At 36.9% G+C, this 15998-nt stretch overlaps 2 protein-coding genes and 1 pseudogene across 4 annotated transcripts; all 3 read right to left on the reverse strand.

Moving 5' to 3' along the window:
* Positions 1-441: 441 nt before the first annotated feature.
* Positions 442-1804, reverse strand: LOC114743987 (zinc finger protein 4-like; annotated as a pseudogene).
* Positions 1805-4710: 2906 nt separating this feature from the next.
* LOC114743995 (uncharacterized) lies at positions 4711-7951 on the reverse strand. 3 transcript variants are annotated; one of them, XR_003740041.1, is made up of 4 exons: positions 7688-7951; positions 7102-7256; positions 6796-6872; positions 4711-5009 (listed from the first exon to the last, which is right to left on the reverse strand). XR_003740041.1 is itself a non-coding variant. In XM_028932178.1 (3 exons), exons 1-2 carry the CDS (start codon positions 7840-7842, stop codon positions 7112-7114), a joined length of 300 nt encoding a protein of 99 aa, XP_028788011.1. In that variant the 5' UTR covers positions 7843-7951; the 3' UTR covers positions 4711-5009; positions 7102-7111. The 3 variants fall into 3 exon arrangements, 2 of the variants coding, with proteins under 2 accessions (XP_028788011.1, XP_028788010.1); XM_028932178.1 differs by lacking the exon at positions 6796-6872; XM_028932177.1 differs by lacking the exon at positions 6796-6872 and having other exon boundaries at positions 7144-7256; positions 7688-7949.
* A 623-nt stretch (positions 7952-8574) lies between these two features.
* Positions 8575-15974, reverse strand: LOC114743990 (alpha-L-fucosidase 2). The gene is made up of 10 exons (XM_028932171.1): positions 14248-15974; positions 13986-14131; positions 12370-13271; positions 11102-11234; positions 10611-10769; positions 10137-10361; positions 9951-10052; positions 9708-9843; positions 9331-9526; positions 8575-9105 (listed from the first exon to the last, which is right to left on the reverse strand). Exons 1-10 carry the CDS (start codon positions 14390-14392, stop codon positions 8814-8816), a joined length of 2436 nt encoding a protein of 811 aa, XP_028788004.1. The 5' UTR covers positions 14393-15974; the 3' UTR covers positions 8575-8813.
* Between the last annotated feature and the right edge of the window lie 24 nt (positions 15975-15998).

Raw genomic sequence — 15998 nt, forward strand, 5'->3', positions numbered from 1 at the left:
TCGATCAATACATGTTTATCTTCAAGTAGTAAAAAAAGAGGTGGGGATAAACATATAAGGAACAAGTGTATACTAGTATTCCAGCCAGCTGGGTGAAGTTACTGCAGCAGATATAGTAATTTTATCTTTTTAACACTCACAGAGGTGTTTTATACATGAGCAGAGATTTGAGCATCAAATCTTTATATAACTCTAGATGTAATTTGATTTTTCTTTTAATGAAATTTGGATAATATATTCTACAATTTTTCCCTTTTTTTTTTTTTTTTTACACTTCCATTTTCTTATGGGGAAGCAGATATTTGAAAGAACTCACAACTTCTGCCTTTACGACACGATCCGTGGTTATAGTTTTTCTTCTTCTACAGTTCATCGATTTGAAGGTGAATCAGATGAACGACTGAATATGTAGTTTATTTACCTCTTCGCATTGTCGTATGATGTTGGCTGAATTATTAGAGAAAATTGGATTTTCAAGTTTGGAGTTATAACGTGAATAAGAAGTACAAAGTATAAATTTTATAGCATCACCTCCGTAGAGCCAGCATAAAGGGAGGTACTGATTTCTTCGTTGTCATCGGTCTCCTGCGGCATGTGTTTGTTTCGGCTTTCAAGCTTAAATTCACGAGCCAATTTTTTCAGCCTGAAAAGCAGTCAGAGTCTGAGGTCTAAATCAAGCTTGAGCGATTCTTGTGGTGCCTCAACTTGCTGTGGTGGATCCAAATTATGAAAGCTTCCTGGCCACACCAGTTCTTTTGATCCTCACCCACGAAAGGTGAAGCCCATGCCATTGCAAGTTCTTGAAAGCTCGATGCCATTATTGTAGTTCCACCCCAGCTTGATGATGTCTTGTGTACCAGTGAATGGGGCTGCACACCAAGCGTTCGATGAAATGGTGAGTTGATGGAAGATCCCATCGTCATCATCAACTTCTGAGACTGGTATCTTCTTACTGCTCCTCTTTCCCTTTTGTGTGCGTTCTGATGACCCCCTAATGCTTGTGAACTAAAGAACTTCCTCATGCAGAAGTTGCAGGAGAAAACTTTTGCTGCTGCTGATTTTGATGTTTGAGGACCTGGGTCTCCTGCTGTAGATAGTGGAGTAGTTTTGCCTCCTAAGCTCAGGTTCAGCTTTAACCACTCTTCAGGATCTTCGTTTTCGCTTGCTTGCTCCTTAGTTGGTTTGAAAGTTCTTTGATCTTCCTCAATGATCATTTTGGTATCTCCCAAAATCCCAAATGATGAGTTTCAGGTTTGAAACGTGAAACTTCAAACGGAGTAGAATAGAAGGAAATGCTTATTGGAATCCCTTTTAAAGGATAGATAAAAGCAGGGAAAGATAAACGGATGGGGGTATCATACTGTAAAGGAAATAAAATCGGATGTGTTTTTGTTTTTTTAATTTTATCTCAAAATAATCATTGACCCCACCTAGTGATGCTTAGTGCTTCAGGGAACAATGCTTATATCAGCTTCAGTGCCGCCCTTGTCAATCTTAGGATTCTCTACTTTCGTCCTTCTCTTTCCTCTTTTATCCTCACAAAGTTCTTTTCCTTGTTGCCTATTTTGGGAAAACACAAGGTGGGCATTAGTAAAACATTTCCATATCCATTGTCAAAATCATATCACAACTTATTTGAACTGCCTGCCATGTGTGCTTCTCACACATCATGTAACAAATCTTTCTGCTCATCTTTTTTGTGAGTAGGGTGGATATGATAGGTGTTAAGATGGAGTCTCGATGTTTATCCACTCAGGCCGCTGTTACATGAATGAGATTTGTTTATTTCCCACCTTTTAAATTTCAATTATTCATGAGAGTAGCAATTGACCAGACTTAAATGTAGTTCCAGTTTTTAAGTTTAATATTATATGAACTTCGTCGAACTTTATGCTCGAATTCTTTAAAATCTGTTGAAGATATTATGATAGTATGATATCCACTGCTGTAAATTGGACTTTTAAAGAGAACATGCACCTTATAAAGTTTAGCAACGTGCACATGATTGCATAAAATGTGTCTCTTTAAAGAAATAATGCCCTGAACCCCAACGATTAGATCATTTGGCTGGGGTTGTTCTAGCTTAATTACAGGTCTTGAGTTCAAGACGTGAGAACAAAGCATCTTAAGGGCCGGGGACGCCAAACTTAACGGGTCCTATCATGCCTTAATGCGGATTAGTCTGAACCTGTTGTTGTGCCTGAAAGATGGCCTGACTCAGGATACCGGGTGTCAATTCAAAAAAAAAAAGAAGAGATAATACCCTGCCATTGAGCTAACATATTATCAATAATTTCATTCTTACATATAAACACACACACAATATAAACATGCGTATCTGAGTGAAAACACACACAAACACACACACATAGAGGGGTGGCAGGTCTAAAGTATGGTCAACATGGCGTTTCCTTTAAGTTCCATGTTCTCCATTGACAATGAACAATGGAACATATGGGGATGGGGAAGTGACATGCGGGAGCTATGGTGCGGTGGGTTGGACTTTTCATTGCTTTCTGATATGAAATGTTCGTGGGGGAGAGTGGGACCCTCATTATTGTCAATAATGGCGGTAAAAGTAGGAAATGAGTATGGACGGTCTTTTGCCATTTTTGAAGTAGTGTTAGGGTTGAAGGCAGCGGATATCTATATGGGTGCCTTCATGTTGGGGCTTTCTTTTCGGGGTTCCTTTTCAAGCTTTTGTAGCGAACAGTGGATATTTACTGTGGGATAAGAGCTTTGAGGACCAGCTTTTTTCAGCTATAAATTCAAGTAGGTTAATTTTTATCAGACCTGGAGTGTTAATGTTAAAATTCTTTTAATAAGTATACTTTTTGATATTAAAACTTATGTTATTTTCTTTACGGGTGTGAGGCCTATCTCAGTTCAGATTTTATTTTATTTTTTGAGTCTTTTAGAATAATTTTAAGTTTAAAATAATTCAATATAAATAACTTTGATTTGGAATTTAAATCATATTTTTTAAACAAAATAATATATTTTTGCTTAATCTTGTCCTAATTTATTTTTAATAGGCTATATTCAAATGAGTTGGTTATATATTCCAAATTTGGAATATGGAAGATACCTAGCAAAAATCTTTAGATCGACAGGTTCAGCCTTTTGGGGCATAATATATATCAGAGGTGGAAAGTATTTGATTGAGAAAGAGAGCATAATGAATAATGAATTATAGCTACAGCAGAAAAAAGGCATAGATATTTGTAGTTTGATTTATTCCTATCCAATTGCACTTTTTAAGTTAAATCATAAAATATTAGAATATCATCTGTAATCTCTTGAATAAATATTAACTTATTTGATTTGGAATACTTTCATTGTAGTTGAGCGGCATGTTATACTTGGGAATATGTTGTAGTTCCTCTGTAGCATCATGATGGTAGAGGTAGAACCCATATTAAAGGAGAGATTCGTTATATTATTATTTCAGTCATCTTGTTCCTGCAACATGACTAATCCTACCCAACTAGATATTTTAGACAGGAAATGATATGAAAAAGATTAAGTAGACTTTGGTTGAGTTCTTATTGGCGATTCTATTCCTAGTTATCAAAATAACAAAAGAATAATTACAGATAGGAAAAGCAGGGAGCATTCCTTTCCCAGTATTCCTACTCTAAAACCAAGGCAGTGCTGGTTTTGAACTTGTGACCAGAGCAGAAAGCAGAGGATGAGTCATTAGAGGGAGTAACGACATTCCAATAAATGGACAATCACATAAGATAATATACATATAGGAAGTTAGGTACAATGTTTTTATCGTTTGTCAATTCACAAAATAGGATGTAATAATTAATAAACCTGCAAAAAATATGTGAGCCTGCTTTGCGGTTTGCTTAACCAGCTTAGGGTATTTAGATTGACTTATTTTTATGAAAAAATAGTGTCTCAATAATTTTATCTCATAAAGCATAAAAAGTTTTAGGGAGAATTATAATGAGGCTCTAAGTGAAAAAAATAATTATCAAAAAGTCCAAATAACAAGTTTGAAGTTGTTATTTTTTACTTTTCAATTTGTTATTATAGGTAGTTTAATTATTATTGAGACTTTTTAGTTATTATTATTTTTAGGTACTTTATTGTAATCTTCCGAAGTGATTATATAGTACAAAAAAATTTCAAGTGCCATGGCCAAATAGCACAAATTTTAAAAGATTAGATTTCTTAAAAAATAAACTTCCCCATTAAAAAGAATTATGTATGAATTAATAAATTATTTAATTGTTGGCAAAAGAAATTATTCAATTACCTTATTTACACGTTTTTATATTCACCGTTAATTTTTAACAAAAAATTGACGAATAAATATATTTTAATTTAAACAATATCTTTACATGTCTTCTAATCTAGTAACAAAAATCATACTCCTTCAATCTTAAATATAAAAAGCTAATTAGAAAACTAATTTTGATTATCTTTTCCTTAAACTAATTCATCCGACTTATAAACTAATATATAATTTAATGTTACATTAAAGTATTTTTAAAAAAATTCATGTCACATTTATTAAATAAACAATTTATTTAACTTCTTTAATCTATTCAAATTAATTAAATAAATCTTACAATAAACATTATTATAAATTTTGTCGAAACAATAAACCAAACACAAGTTAGTTTGTGTTGTGCCATTGTTCAGGCTGCAGTTAAATCCTAAATTCTCCTCAGATGGAGCTCTGATAAAGTCATATTATTCCCGAATAGTGAAATGAAAGAGGAAGCAATTATAGCACGCAGCCAAGAGACCAGATACAAGAATTAAGCAAGAGCTGACATTCCTACACAAATCAGAAATAGGAAGTAGAACCTCCCTCAAACTAGAAATTGCATAAACAGAGAGTCTCAATCAGGAATCAGGACTCCTACACAAGTTTTTTTTTTTTAATTTTTTTGGGGTAACTAAGTGACCTCCCCACAGACCACAACCCGGTAAATCATCGCTTGATATTCTTGAACAAGCCATGTAGATCCAACAGCTCCCTCAGGTACCTGCAAATAAATTAAAAAAAGGGGAAAAAGTACAAAAACTGCATAAATATGGGAGCCTACATGGTACGCAGCATCATAATTTTAGAAAATCCCATTAAATTTAAATCCAGCACCAGGTCACTTGTCCCAATTGAATAGTACATAAAAATGTGAAAATTCTCAGAAATTACAGCGCTCCAGTCACACACGAGACTTATTGTTTAATATTAAGAAAAAAGTTATTTTAGTTGATTAAATTTAAGGGAATTGTTGGGCTAAAGATGGGGGATGTATTAATTGGCCATATTTACTCTAATAACTCCTTTATATTTAATAAACCAAAAGCACTTTTTCCTCTAATCTTAAACAAATGGGCCCTTATTTTATATTGAACCCATGAGGTCTATAAGCATAACAATAGCGAACAACTGGTATTTCCACTCAAGAGTATAATTAACCATTCTGAAGAATTAAAACAGTAGAAAGAAGCTTTGATAGTATAGCAACATTAAGTATACTACATAAGATTAAAACCATACTCCAAAGGAATGGACAGAATAAAACGTTTTACAACCATGCGCTTTTTGAAGCTTTCATTTTCTCCCTAGCAGGAAATTCATACAGGGAGCAACTACACCAACTGTTTGGCAAAAAAGCTCATGTCTTTCAAAGTGAAGGGTTTGGAGTGATGTCAAAAAAGTCGTTTTAAAGTGGTTAATGATAACATTCTAGGGGGGTTAGAACCAAAGTCACGAGTCAGGATCACCTGTGAGATGAATGAGTTAACCCATAGTAAGTAAAAATAGAAATCGTGAAAAGGCTAGTAATAAGGCCATTCTGAACATATGGACAGTATATACTACCTCTAGTCCTGAATATAAGAAACAAATAACTAACTTGCAATGTTAAAAAATATTAGTTGAAAGCATTTACTCTTCATAAGCATGTCACAGTGTAAAATTTCCCCCCAAAAAAGTGGTCCAATTTCAAACTTTTGCCAAATATTTAATGACACTCATAAAACCAATTACTATATAATGAAGGGCATGAGAAGAACTTTTTAATAAACAAGATAGAAATGGGCAGTTATCTCTTATATTTAGGACCAAGAGGCGGCTATCTAAATTCTCTTATATACTCTCCCCCTTGACTTTTTGTTTGTGTGCCCGGCCTTCATATTTCATATTGAAAGAAACCAACTAGTATCAAGATTTTTTAGTCATAGAATTTCCAGAATTGTGTAGAAAATAAGATAAAGCCAATAAATTTGTAATAGACTAAGAAAACATGAAAAGCTTGCAAAAGAAAACAGAAGATCAGGGCAAATTTAATTCATGCATGTTAGATTGTGTAACAACAAACAGCATGCAATAGATTATTGAAGGCTTGAAGCCTCATTAAAGCGAAACTCACCATAGGAGATGCTTAGATGTCTAGGAAAGAAACCAACTAGTATCAAGATTTTTTAGTCATAGAATTTCCAGAATTGTGTAGAAAATAAGATAAAGCCAATAAATTTGTAATAGACTAAGAAAACATGAAAAGCTTGCAAAAGAAAACAGAAGATCAGGGCAAATTTAATTCATGCATGTTAGATTGTGTAACAACAAACAGCATGCAATAGATTATTGAAGGCTTGAAGCCTCATTAAAGCGAAACTCACCATAGGAGATGCTTAGATGTCTAGGAAAATCTAACCAGTGCCTCACTTCATCTCTAAGCATCATGAATCACTCGCTTATATAAGATTCAAAGTGAAGATAAATAATATGAAATTGGTAACTTAGTATAGGAACAAAGAACCTACTATGCACTATGCAGCATTCTTCTCATGCCATTGGATGATCCATGTCCTTGCGCATCACCCATCTTTTCCATTCCTACCTATAAATTTGAATCTTAATACCTTCTTATCAACCAAGTGAGATAGACGGACACACATCTAAGGTCTAAACAATTTATCACTCAGAATGAGCAATTCAGCACTTACTAATCCTCAACATCAATAAGGCCTACGTCCTACAATTCTGGTTCTCTAGAGCAGTTGAGGGGTCACAAGAAAAAGGAAAAAATAAGAATTTCTTTCATGCGTCCTAAAAACAGCAAGACTCACAAAGAAACTACTAGCGATCTTGACAAGAACGGCGGAAGGTACCATGGGACAGCTCGCAACAAGCCCGTGCGCTGACAGCGAAGTGCGATGTGAGACAGGTACTAGTATTATGCAGTGGCAAAAGCGATTGAGCGCATCCCAGTTCGCCCAAGCTCCTAAGTCAATGGAAAAAATGATAAGCACAACATAATTACAGATATTTGCAAGTAATTTTATCATAAGAAATTGGGGAACGAGTTTATGTTTCCTCTTAGTTTCTTAGCCGAAGAGACTTGGCAGACGATGATTATCAGACAGAAGTTATGCACATACAAATTAAAACAGGTGAGTTTAGCAAGGTGGATTTCAACAAAAGACAAAACGACTGCTGAAACTCAGGTTAAAACTTCATTTTTGTTCGCCACATCACTTTTTAAGCCATCAATTGAATGGAATCCTAAGAAATTCCTAAACTTGGAACGCGGAAAGCAAAATACTTTTAACTGAATCGTCCATGATTAGGCGTTGCTTACGCACTACATTTCAAAACTGGACATGAAAATGGAAGCTAGTAAGGCACACGGGGTTATCAGATGAAAGATGGCACCTGGAAGTGGCAGACGAAAAGCGGCGGGGCCGAGGGAGAGGGGCGGTAAGTGGCGGTGGCCGAAGACGGGGAAGCGGAGACGGCGGCGAAGGGCGAAGAGAAGCCCTAGCTGCGCTCATCAATGAGCGAGACAGAGATCCAGAGCGCCAAGCCATTTCTGACTTCTGCTGAGTACTGAAATGAATCAATCTCGGAAGAGACGAGGGCAGAATAGCACCCAGAGGACAGGAGTGTGATTGAGGACTTTGCGAGGGTTTAATGGTGGTACAAAGCGATGTCGTTTTGCCTTCTTACTGAGTTCGGGTTCTTTCCTGGTCAACCATGCTCTATGCACAGCTCATTCTACAGTTTACACTCTTATCAAGTTATCATCTCCGGTTTGGGAAAGTACGGACAAATCGAGATAAATTTTTTTACATATTTATTTTATATATTATAAAAATATTTTTAAAACTATAGTTTTGATTCCATCTAAATACCTCCTAATACTACCTCTTATTTTTAATACAAATTTGCAGAAATTAAAAAATATAAATAATTGAATTAATTATAATATATGTTATATGACTTTTCTCAAGCACTTATATGTATAATTACATTATATATTAGTTTATAAATCAAGTAAAATAGTTTTAAAAAATAATAAATATAAATACTTTACGAAAAATCGCAAAAAGCATGTGTTTGGCTGTAGTGTCCAATACAAGAACCCCATCAATTACTTCTATAAATGCCCTTCAAATCGTATCTTACAATTTTACCCCTGGAAAAAAGTTTTCCCCCCTTCATCTGTGATTGCATGACTGGTTTTAATAATCTCAGCAGAAAAGTCATTTTGTTTGAAGAAAAAGACTCTTTTTAATAGGTGGGAAAAACTTCATAATGACTTATGAAGAGAATTATATTATTCATATTTGAATAATCATATTTTTGTAATAAGCATTTTAATAGATTAAAGTCCAAAGGGAAACAACATTGACATTTGATCAGGAAGAGGTTACCACCAACTCTTATAATATTGACAAGGGCCTCTGACTTTTATTTATAATAATGATAAGGCCCTCTGACTTTTATATATACGTAAAATAAAAGCTCTGCAAATTATCACGGTGAAGAAGCTTCCATTTCAGTTGAGGCATTTCAGCTGTCCATCGAACTTATAAAGGACGTCAGGCAAGAAGTTTGCAGAGACCAAGGAGGCTCTGTAGTGAATTCTTTTGAGAGTGGTGTGATGATTGGACCAGACAGCAGCCTCCTCAAGGTTCCCTTCTCTCCACCTTATGCTAATCGTAGTTCCTCCGCGAGCTTTCAACCCTTCCACTGATCCATTTGGCCATTTCTCCTGAGGAAGTGCCGGAAGTAGGAAAAGATCTTCTAATGTGCTCTGCACAAGCACTTCTGCAATTGCAGCTGTAAAACTGCAAAACAAGTATCCACAATCAATCGATTTGTCATTTGATTCTTTGACTAAAATATAACATGTTTGGCTTGGAATTAATGATGGCATATCATGAACAGAAGCACATTGTTGCTCTAATGGATCCTAACAAATCAATGGCACTTTCAAGTCTCATGAAGCCAATGATGATGAACCTGATTCGTTAAAAAGTAAGGACTGAATTCTGTTGCTAAGGAAAGGTTACCCAAAGTTGGCATCAATCTGAAATGGTGGGTGAGCAGCAAATAAGTTGCTATATAGTCCTCCTTCAAATTGTACCCCTTGATTAGGATCCACCAACTTGAACAAACGCTTGATCATCTTATATGCATTGTAACTGTTGCGTAGCCTAGCCCAGCAAGCAGTTTTCCATGTGATCGACCATCCTGGACCTTCTTCTCCTGTTTCAAATAACCAAATTTAGATCTAACAAAGCTTATTCCTTCAAAGTAAGCAACATCATAATGTAGCCAGTTAACTCGGCCACCTAGTACATCATAAGTCAAATCAACAGAAGTTCTACAAGGAAATTCCAGCGAGACAGAAATAGACAAGCAAGCTAATTATTCAACTTATGCTAACCTCGTTTATGCAGGCTTTTCTCAGCAGCTTCAAACAGAGCTGGACTTTTCTCAGAAGTAATGGTATGCCCAGGGAATAGACCAAACAAATGAGAAAGGTGACGGTGATGCACATCTGGATCCTTAAAGTCCTTCACCTGCATTACGCGGCAGATTCATCGTCTATCCTTCAAGTTTTGCATATAAAATTTTACCATAAAATTAAAGCAACGTGCATCCTCCAAATTTCAAGATTGTAACATACCCACTCCATTATGCAACCATCGCTAGCAATCTCAGTTGGACGTAGCCTTGGTTGAGCTTTTCGGACTTCTTCAACAATATGATCCTTGTCTCTCCCTAAAATCTGTTCTGGCAAGGCCGCTAAAGCATAAATACAAGATGAAATCAATCGTTTTGTATGCTTTAATTAACATTAAAGCAAGTTTACCTCAGCTGCAGAAAGAAATATGGAGAAAACTTCTTTTATGATTGCCATGTCCATTGTTGATGATCGGCTCACACAAGCAGGCTCACCATTGGGAGCAGTAAACATGTGTTCTGGGGATGTTGATGGATTTGTTTCTAGAAATCCTTCATTGCCTTCAATCAGCCAGCTCAATAAAAACGATACACACCCTTCCAACAAGGGATAAGCTTTATATCTGAGGAAATCCTGTTAGAAACAACAGATCAGCAAAATTTGCCTTTGAAATGCTTACTATCAGATGGTACAAACACGGTATCTCATGTCTGTTGGAAAATGTGCGTAAAGACTGTAAAGGCAAAGCATCAGATTTCTCAAATAGAATTCTTTTAAGCGTTTCAATCACTTAACTTTTATTATCATTTTTTTTATTGCTTTTGTTTTTTCGTTAATCTCGTCAGTTGATTAAAAATCTTATGCCTATCAAACTACACTCACCTCATCCAATGTGTAAGCATATTGCTCCCATAGATGTGTACAAAGCCATGCTCCTCCCATTGGCCACAAAGCCCACACGACATCACCGTCGCTTGCTGATGATTTTGCCCATATATCTGACTTGTGATGCACAACCCAACCATTTGCTTTGTAGTTTACCTACGGCATTTAATAACTGAATAAGAGAACATAGGCATAATTCATAAAGCAAAGCATAAAAATCATGCATGCACAAGAAGAATGGGGGCCGATCCGGTCTAAGGCTCTCCAGCATTGCCTTCAGTGTAACTTCTGCAGCAACCTTAGACATGAACCAACCCCTAGGCCCAAAAAAAAAAACTGCCCCCGCCATTAGATGCCCTGCTGTTGTTTTTTTTCCCCCCAGCTGATCACTACCTAGTATGCGGTGAGTTTTGAAATATGAATAACTGGAGAAGGATCGTTAATTAATAAAGTCTAAGATAAAAATGTAAAAGGCGAACGATTCTTACTCTTGCAGTTTCTCTGCCATTTAGGGATAGAGAGGAAATATAATCAAACAGGGGCTCTTGACACTCGCTAAGGTTGCAAGGCAGAGAAGGCCAATAATTCATTTCAAGATTAATGTTCAAATGCGGAGCTCCACTGGAGATAGATAATGTGTTCATTGTCAGTCTCGAATAAAATTGTTATGCAGGATTTAAATAAATATTGCATCACTATTCACTAAAAGAAAGAAGAACTGAAAAAGGAACCGTGGTTAATATTTACAGTGAATAGAGAATGAAAAGCACGCAACGTTGACAGAATATCAGTATTGACATTGATAATGTCCTGTTTTCCATCACATCCTAGGGTACCCTAGACTAGCCTTCCTTGTGATGACATAAAAGCATCTTAATGCAGATGAAAGTAAAAGTGAATCTAATCAGATATGAGTTTTCACAAATTTATACTCATTAGTGAAGGTGAGGTTTAATTTTCTGCAACCGCAGCCGCACAAACACATGCTCCTTGTCATTTAGAAAACAGATTGGTGCAGCATTCAAGTAAATAAGTGATAATGATACGCTTCCTGTCCTAAAGAAGAGAACACATACAATATAGAAGCATGGCATTGCTTCTAGGGTTATGTTTGATAATGTTCCTAGTCTCAGGGTGTGTTTGGATGAAACCAAACCGTGGTTGGAAAAGTGATTCTGGAGAATAGATTCTGGGGAGAATAGATTCTGTGAAAATAGATTTTGTAAAAAAGTGATTCTGAGAAGTGAGAGTGTTTGGATAGTTGTTATCAGAAGCACTTTTTATATATACAAATTACTAAAAAAAGACATAAGTTAATATGATAATTACAGAAAAAATAGATTTTATGATATATTTTAATTTGAAGGAATAAAATTGTTAATAATATGTTTTTTACCAACATAATTAATAATACATAAGATAATATAATTAATAAATAATTAATGTCTATATATATTTATAAAATATAAGATTAAATATGTTTATAAAAAATATGTTTATAAAAAAAAACAAGATACATATCATATAGGCCCTCACACTCTCTCTTTTTTCTCCAAAAGCAAAAAAATTTTGCTTTTTCCAAAACCATGGTTTTGGAGTCAAAACCATGGTTTTGACCCAAAACCATGGTTTTGGTTTTTGGAGAGGCTGTTTGGGCGAGAATGTGTAAAATTTTTTGGCTTGGGACAAGAATATGTAATACAAATCCTCCATTAAAAAGCATATCTATTTGAAAGAAATCAGGATGTGAACATACTCCCATGTTGGATGGAGATCTTTGTTCCATATTCCCTGGAGGTTAGCCACCTGACTTCCCGGGCGTGAACAAGAAATGAGCAAATAACGACCATATTGGAATAAAAGCTCCACCAACGATGGATCTTCGTCAGTCTGAAATGCTTTCACCCTCTCTGAAGTTGAAACTGCTACAGCACAGTCCTTGAGAGATAAATCAACTACAGACGGTGCAAGTCTTTTAATCTCCAAAGACCCACCTCTTGATACGTCCTGTGTGCTTTTTAAAAGATGCAGTGAGACTCGGTGAAAAAGTTCCTGATAATCAGTTACATGATTGGCATATAGATCAGCGTACGATAAACTGCTTATTGAATTTAATATACTCAAACACTCTGAAGTGGGCTCTCTTTTAGAATCTGAAGGCTGCGTAAATGGCCCGCTGAAGGAAGATGAAGCAACGAGAAGCAAAACAGTCCAATCTGCACCCTCAACCTTCAAGTTCTTGCCATCCAAGATATTGATCACACCGTTCCTGTCACTAATCTTTAAATCAAGAATTGCTGAGAATTTAATTCCAAGTTCGTTTTCCTTTGCAAAATGTTCTGGTGGGATCCTTTTGCTGGGACATCCTCCTTCCATTATAATCCGATTTTTTCCACTTATGTAAGTTTGATGAAACAATTTGCTATCCAGGGAAACTGTAAATGATAATTTTCCAGGTTTATTTCCAGAAATCTTGGTTACAATCACTTGACTTGGATAAGAGGCAAAATGTTCTCTCTCAAATTCTACATCACCCACAGAATACTTCACTTTAGCTGTTGCAGTGTCCAAATCTAGCTCTCTTAGATAACCCTCTTCTCCATATGTAAGATGCGAATAATCAAAGTCCAGCCTGATATCACCAAGAAGTTGGTAGACCTACACTCCACAAGAAAAGAATGTGACAGCTGTGAGGTCATAGTTTGCCTTGTGTCTTAGCAGAATAACACAAGAAAGGTCATGACTCCATGAACCAAAGATTGTGGCCTCAGAGACAGATTCTACTCTCATTCTTATATGCTGTTTGTATTGAAATTCTATACTTATTTGACAACGCATTGGATGGTTTATATCTATCAAACGTCACACTTCATTTCAAATGGGTGAAAATGGAGAGAATGATCATGGAATAATGAAAATGAAGGACACAAGTCACATTATCCTATACCAGACACAAGATGGAATACGGGGCAAGAAACTGAGAGGACTATTTAAATCTAAATTCCTCTGAAATCCATCGCTTCAAAACTGGCGAGGAAGTGAAAAATTGATCTTAAGATTATAGCATGCATAATTATCCTTCTAAAAGTATCATCCCAACAAAAAGATTGTTTTTGTCATATTTTTTTATAGTTTGTTTTTCCGTTACTAACTTCCCTTATTTTGATTCCCCTCGTTCTCTTTCTTTCCTCGCTCTTTTTCTTTGATTCCCAACTGCAATAATTCTGAACAATTTGACAGAATGAACCGCCAGTAAGCAAACCAGTCCCACCTATCCAATAGAACAAGGATTACCAGACAATTGCGCCTTATACCAGACAAAAGGAAGAAAATTAGCCATATTAAAAGATAATGCCTGTAGTAGAGACATACTTCAGCAGGGTTTCCAGTCAGCTTAGCCGCTGCCTCAGTAGCCTTTGAATATTCTTCTTGATCAACAAGTTTTCGCACCTCTGAAAGTGCTTCCGGAGCTCTGGAATCAGTGTAGACTCCCGGTGTCCCAGTCCAAAGCGTATCCTCTTCCCCAAAAAAAAAAAAAAACAAAAGAAAAATTTCAAAAACTGTGAATTGCCTGCAAATAGAATCAAAGAAAGGGAAATTGAAATTTGGGAAGGGAGAAATCGCATTCAGGTACCGTTGAGCTGGATAATTTCGGAAGCGACACCGCCCCAGACCATAGCTCCAAGACGTCCATTTCCTAAAGGAATCGCATCGGTCCAGTGCTTCGCTGGCTCCGTAAATGTAACCTTTAGAGGCCAAGCTTCTGCTGTTTTCATCATTCTCCGTCTTCTTCAGTGCTGAAGAATGAAAATTGATCACCTTCCGTTGCAACGAAAAAATAAAATATACCGTGGAGCTCAACAGAAATCAGACTTTGCTTGACGTCAGCGTCAGCCAATCAGTGGGGCCAACTGGTATAAGTGTACAACCGATGGGCTAGTACGGAAGCTAGATAATAAAATATAATAAATACTACCCCTATAAATACATATCTTTTCCTGCGGGGAAGAAATGACTTTGGATTGGTCCTTGAAACGGTTTCTCCACTTTCTTCATCTTCGACAATTCATTCTGGAATAGGCTTAACGTCTCTGCCTCTTTCTGAGCTTTTTTTCAGACTAAGAGCGGGTCTTTCTTCCTTTCATTCGGGGGAGACGCAGCTATCTTTAGATGTTGATCCTAAGGCGAACTCCTTCCATGCCTTGGACCTCGCTATCCAGCAAATTTCAGATGTACCTGTATTCCATCAACGCTTATTCCTTTCACAGCGGCGATGATGATCCCACTATTATCTCCTATCTGGGGGTTCGACCTTACTCCAATTTAACTCTCCACGTTCCCTTCTTTGGTGGCACTCAACCGCCGACCCTTCCCAAAGCTCGATTTGATTTCCTGAACTCCAAGCCTCCCCAAAATTACGTTGCTGGTCTTGGACGTGGTGCCGCCGGATTCACCACGCGTTCTGATATAGGGCCTGCTTATGGGCGCAAAGGGAAAGTAGCTTGCTGGGTATGTGCCGGAGGCTGGTGCAATCCTTCAAAAAACTTATGCTTCCATTCCCAATTCTGAGGAAATATGGTTAGCTGATTTCAAGCTTGAACTTGAAAACCATGAACGTGAGAGAGCTAGAATGCTGTTGGTCAAAGCCCGGGAAGAGAGGAGGTACAAAAAGAGTAGAAGTCTGCAATTGTTGAGGGGGAATTGGAAATATTGATGAGGAAAGGAGGCTGTTAGATGAAGGGCTAAAGCTTTTCCCTTCATTCTTGAAACTATGGCTGATGCTTGGTCAGCTTGAGGTACGACCTGCCCAGGCTACTAAACAGGCTGATAAGCATAAAGAACAACTTGAGCACCTGAAGGAAGCTAAGAAAGTTTATGAGTCTGGAATAAAGACCTGTCCCAACTGTATTCCTCTTTGGTTCTCTCCTGCCAAACTTGAAGAAGAGATGGATGGACTTAGCAAAATTCGAGCAGTTCTCGCCATGGCTCGAAAGAAGAATCCTTAGAACCCTGAGCTCTGGCTAGCTGCTGTTAGGGCAGAATTGAAGCATGGAAACAAGAAGGAAGCTGATATTTTGATGGCAAAAGCACTGCGGGAGTGTCCAAGCAGTGGCATTTTGCGGGCATAATACCCTCAAGAAGTGTGATCATGATCCACATCTCATTGCTGCTGCGGCGGCAAAGCTACTCTGGGATCACAGCAAGGTGTATAAAGCTAGGACTTGGCTGAACTGGGCAGTGACTCTAGCTCCTGATACTGGGGATTTTTGGGCATTGCACTATAAATTTGAACTTCAGCATGGAAATGAGGAGAACCATAAGCAATTATTGACAAGGGTGGTGCTGCAGAACCAAAACATGGCGAGAAATGGCAAGCGATCTCTA

This window comes from Neltuma alba, unplaced genomic scaffold, assembly GCF_004799145.2.
Source record: "Neltuma alba isolate B1F8T4 unplaced genomic scaffold, ASM479914v2 tig00004220_pilon, whole genome shotgun sequence".
NCBI classification, from domain to species: Eukaryota; Viridiplantae; Streptophyta; class Magnoliopsida; order Fabales; family Fabaceae; genus Neltuma; species Neltuma alba.

Coding starts and splice junctions, on each gene's coding strand:
- LOC114743995 (XM_028932178.1), bottom strand. CDS start 7,842: ATGGCTTGGCGCTCTGGATCTCTGTCTCGCTCATTGATGAGCGCAGCT. Junction 7,257..7,687: donor TTTTCGTCTGCCACTTCCAG/GTGCCATCTTTC, acceptor CCATTGACTTAG/GAGCTTGGGCGAACTGGGAT.
- LOC114743990 (XM_028932171.1), bottom strand. CDS start 14,392: ATGATGAAAACAGCAGAAGCTTGGCCTCTAAAGGTTACATTTACGGAG. Junction 13,272..13,985: donor TGACTGGAAACCCTGCTGAA/GTATGTCTCTAC, acceptor TGTGGAGTGTAG/GTCTACCAACTTCTTGGTGA. Junction 9,844..9,950: donor ATGGTTGCATAATGGAGTGG/GTATGTTACAAT, acceptor CGCGTAATGCAG/GTGAAGGACTTTAAGGATCC.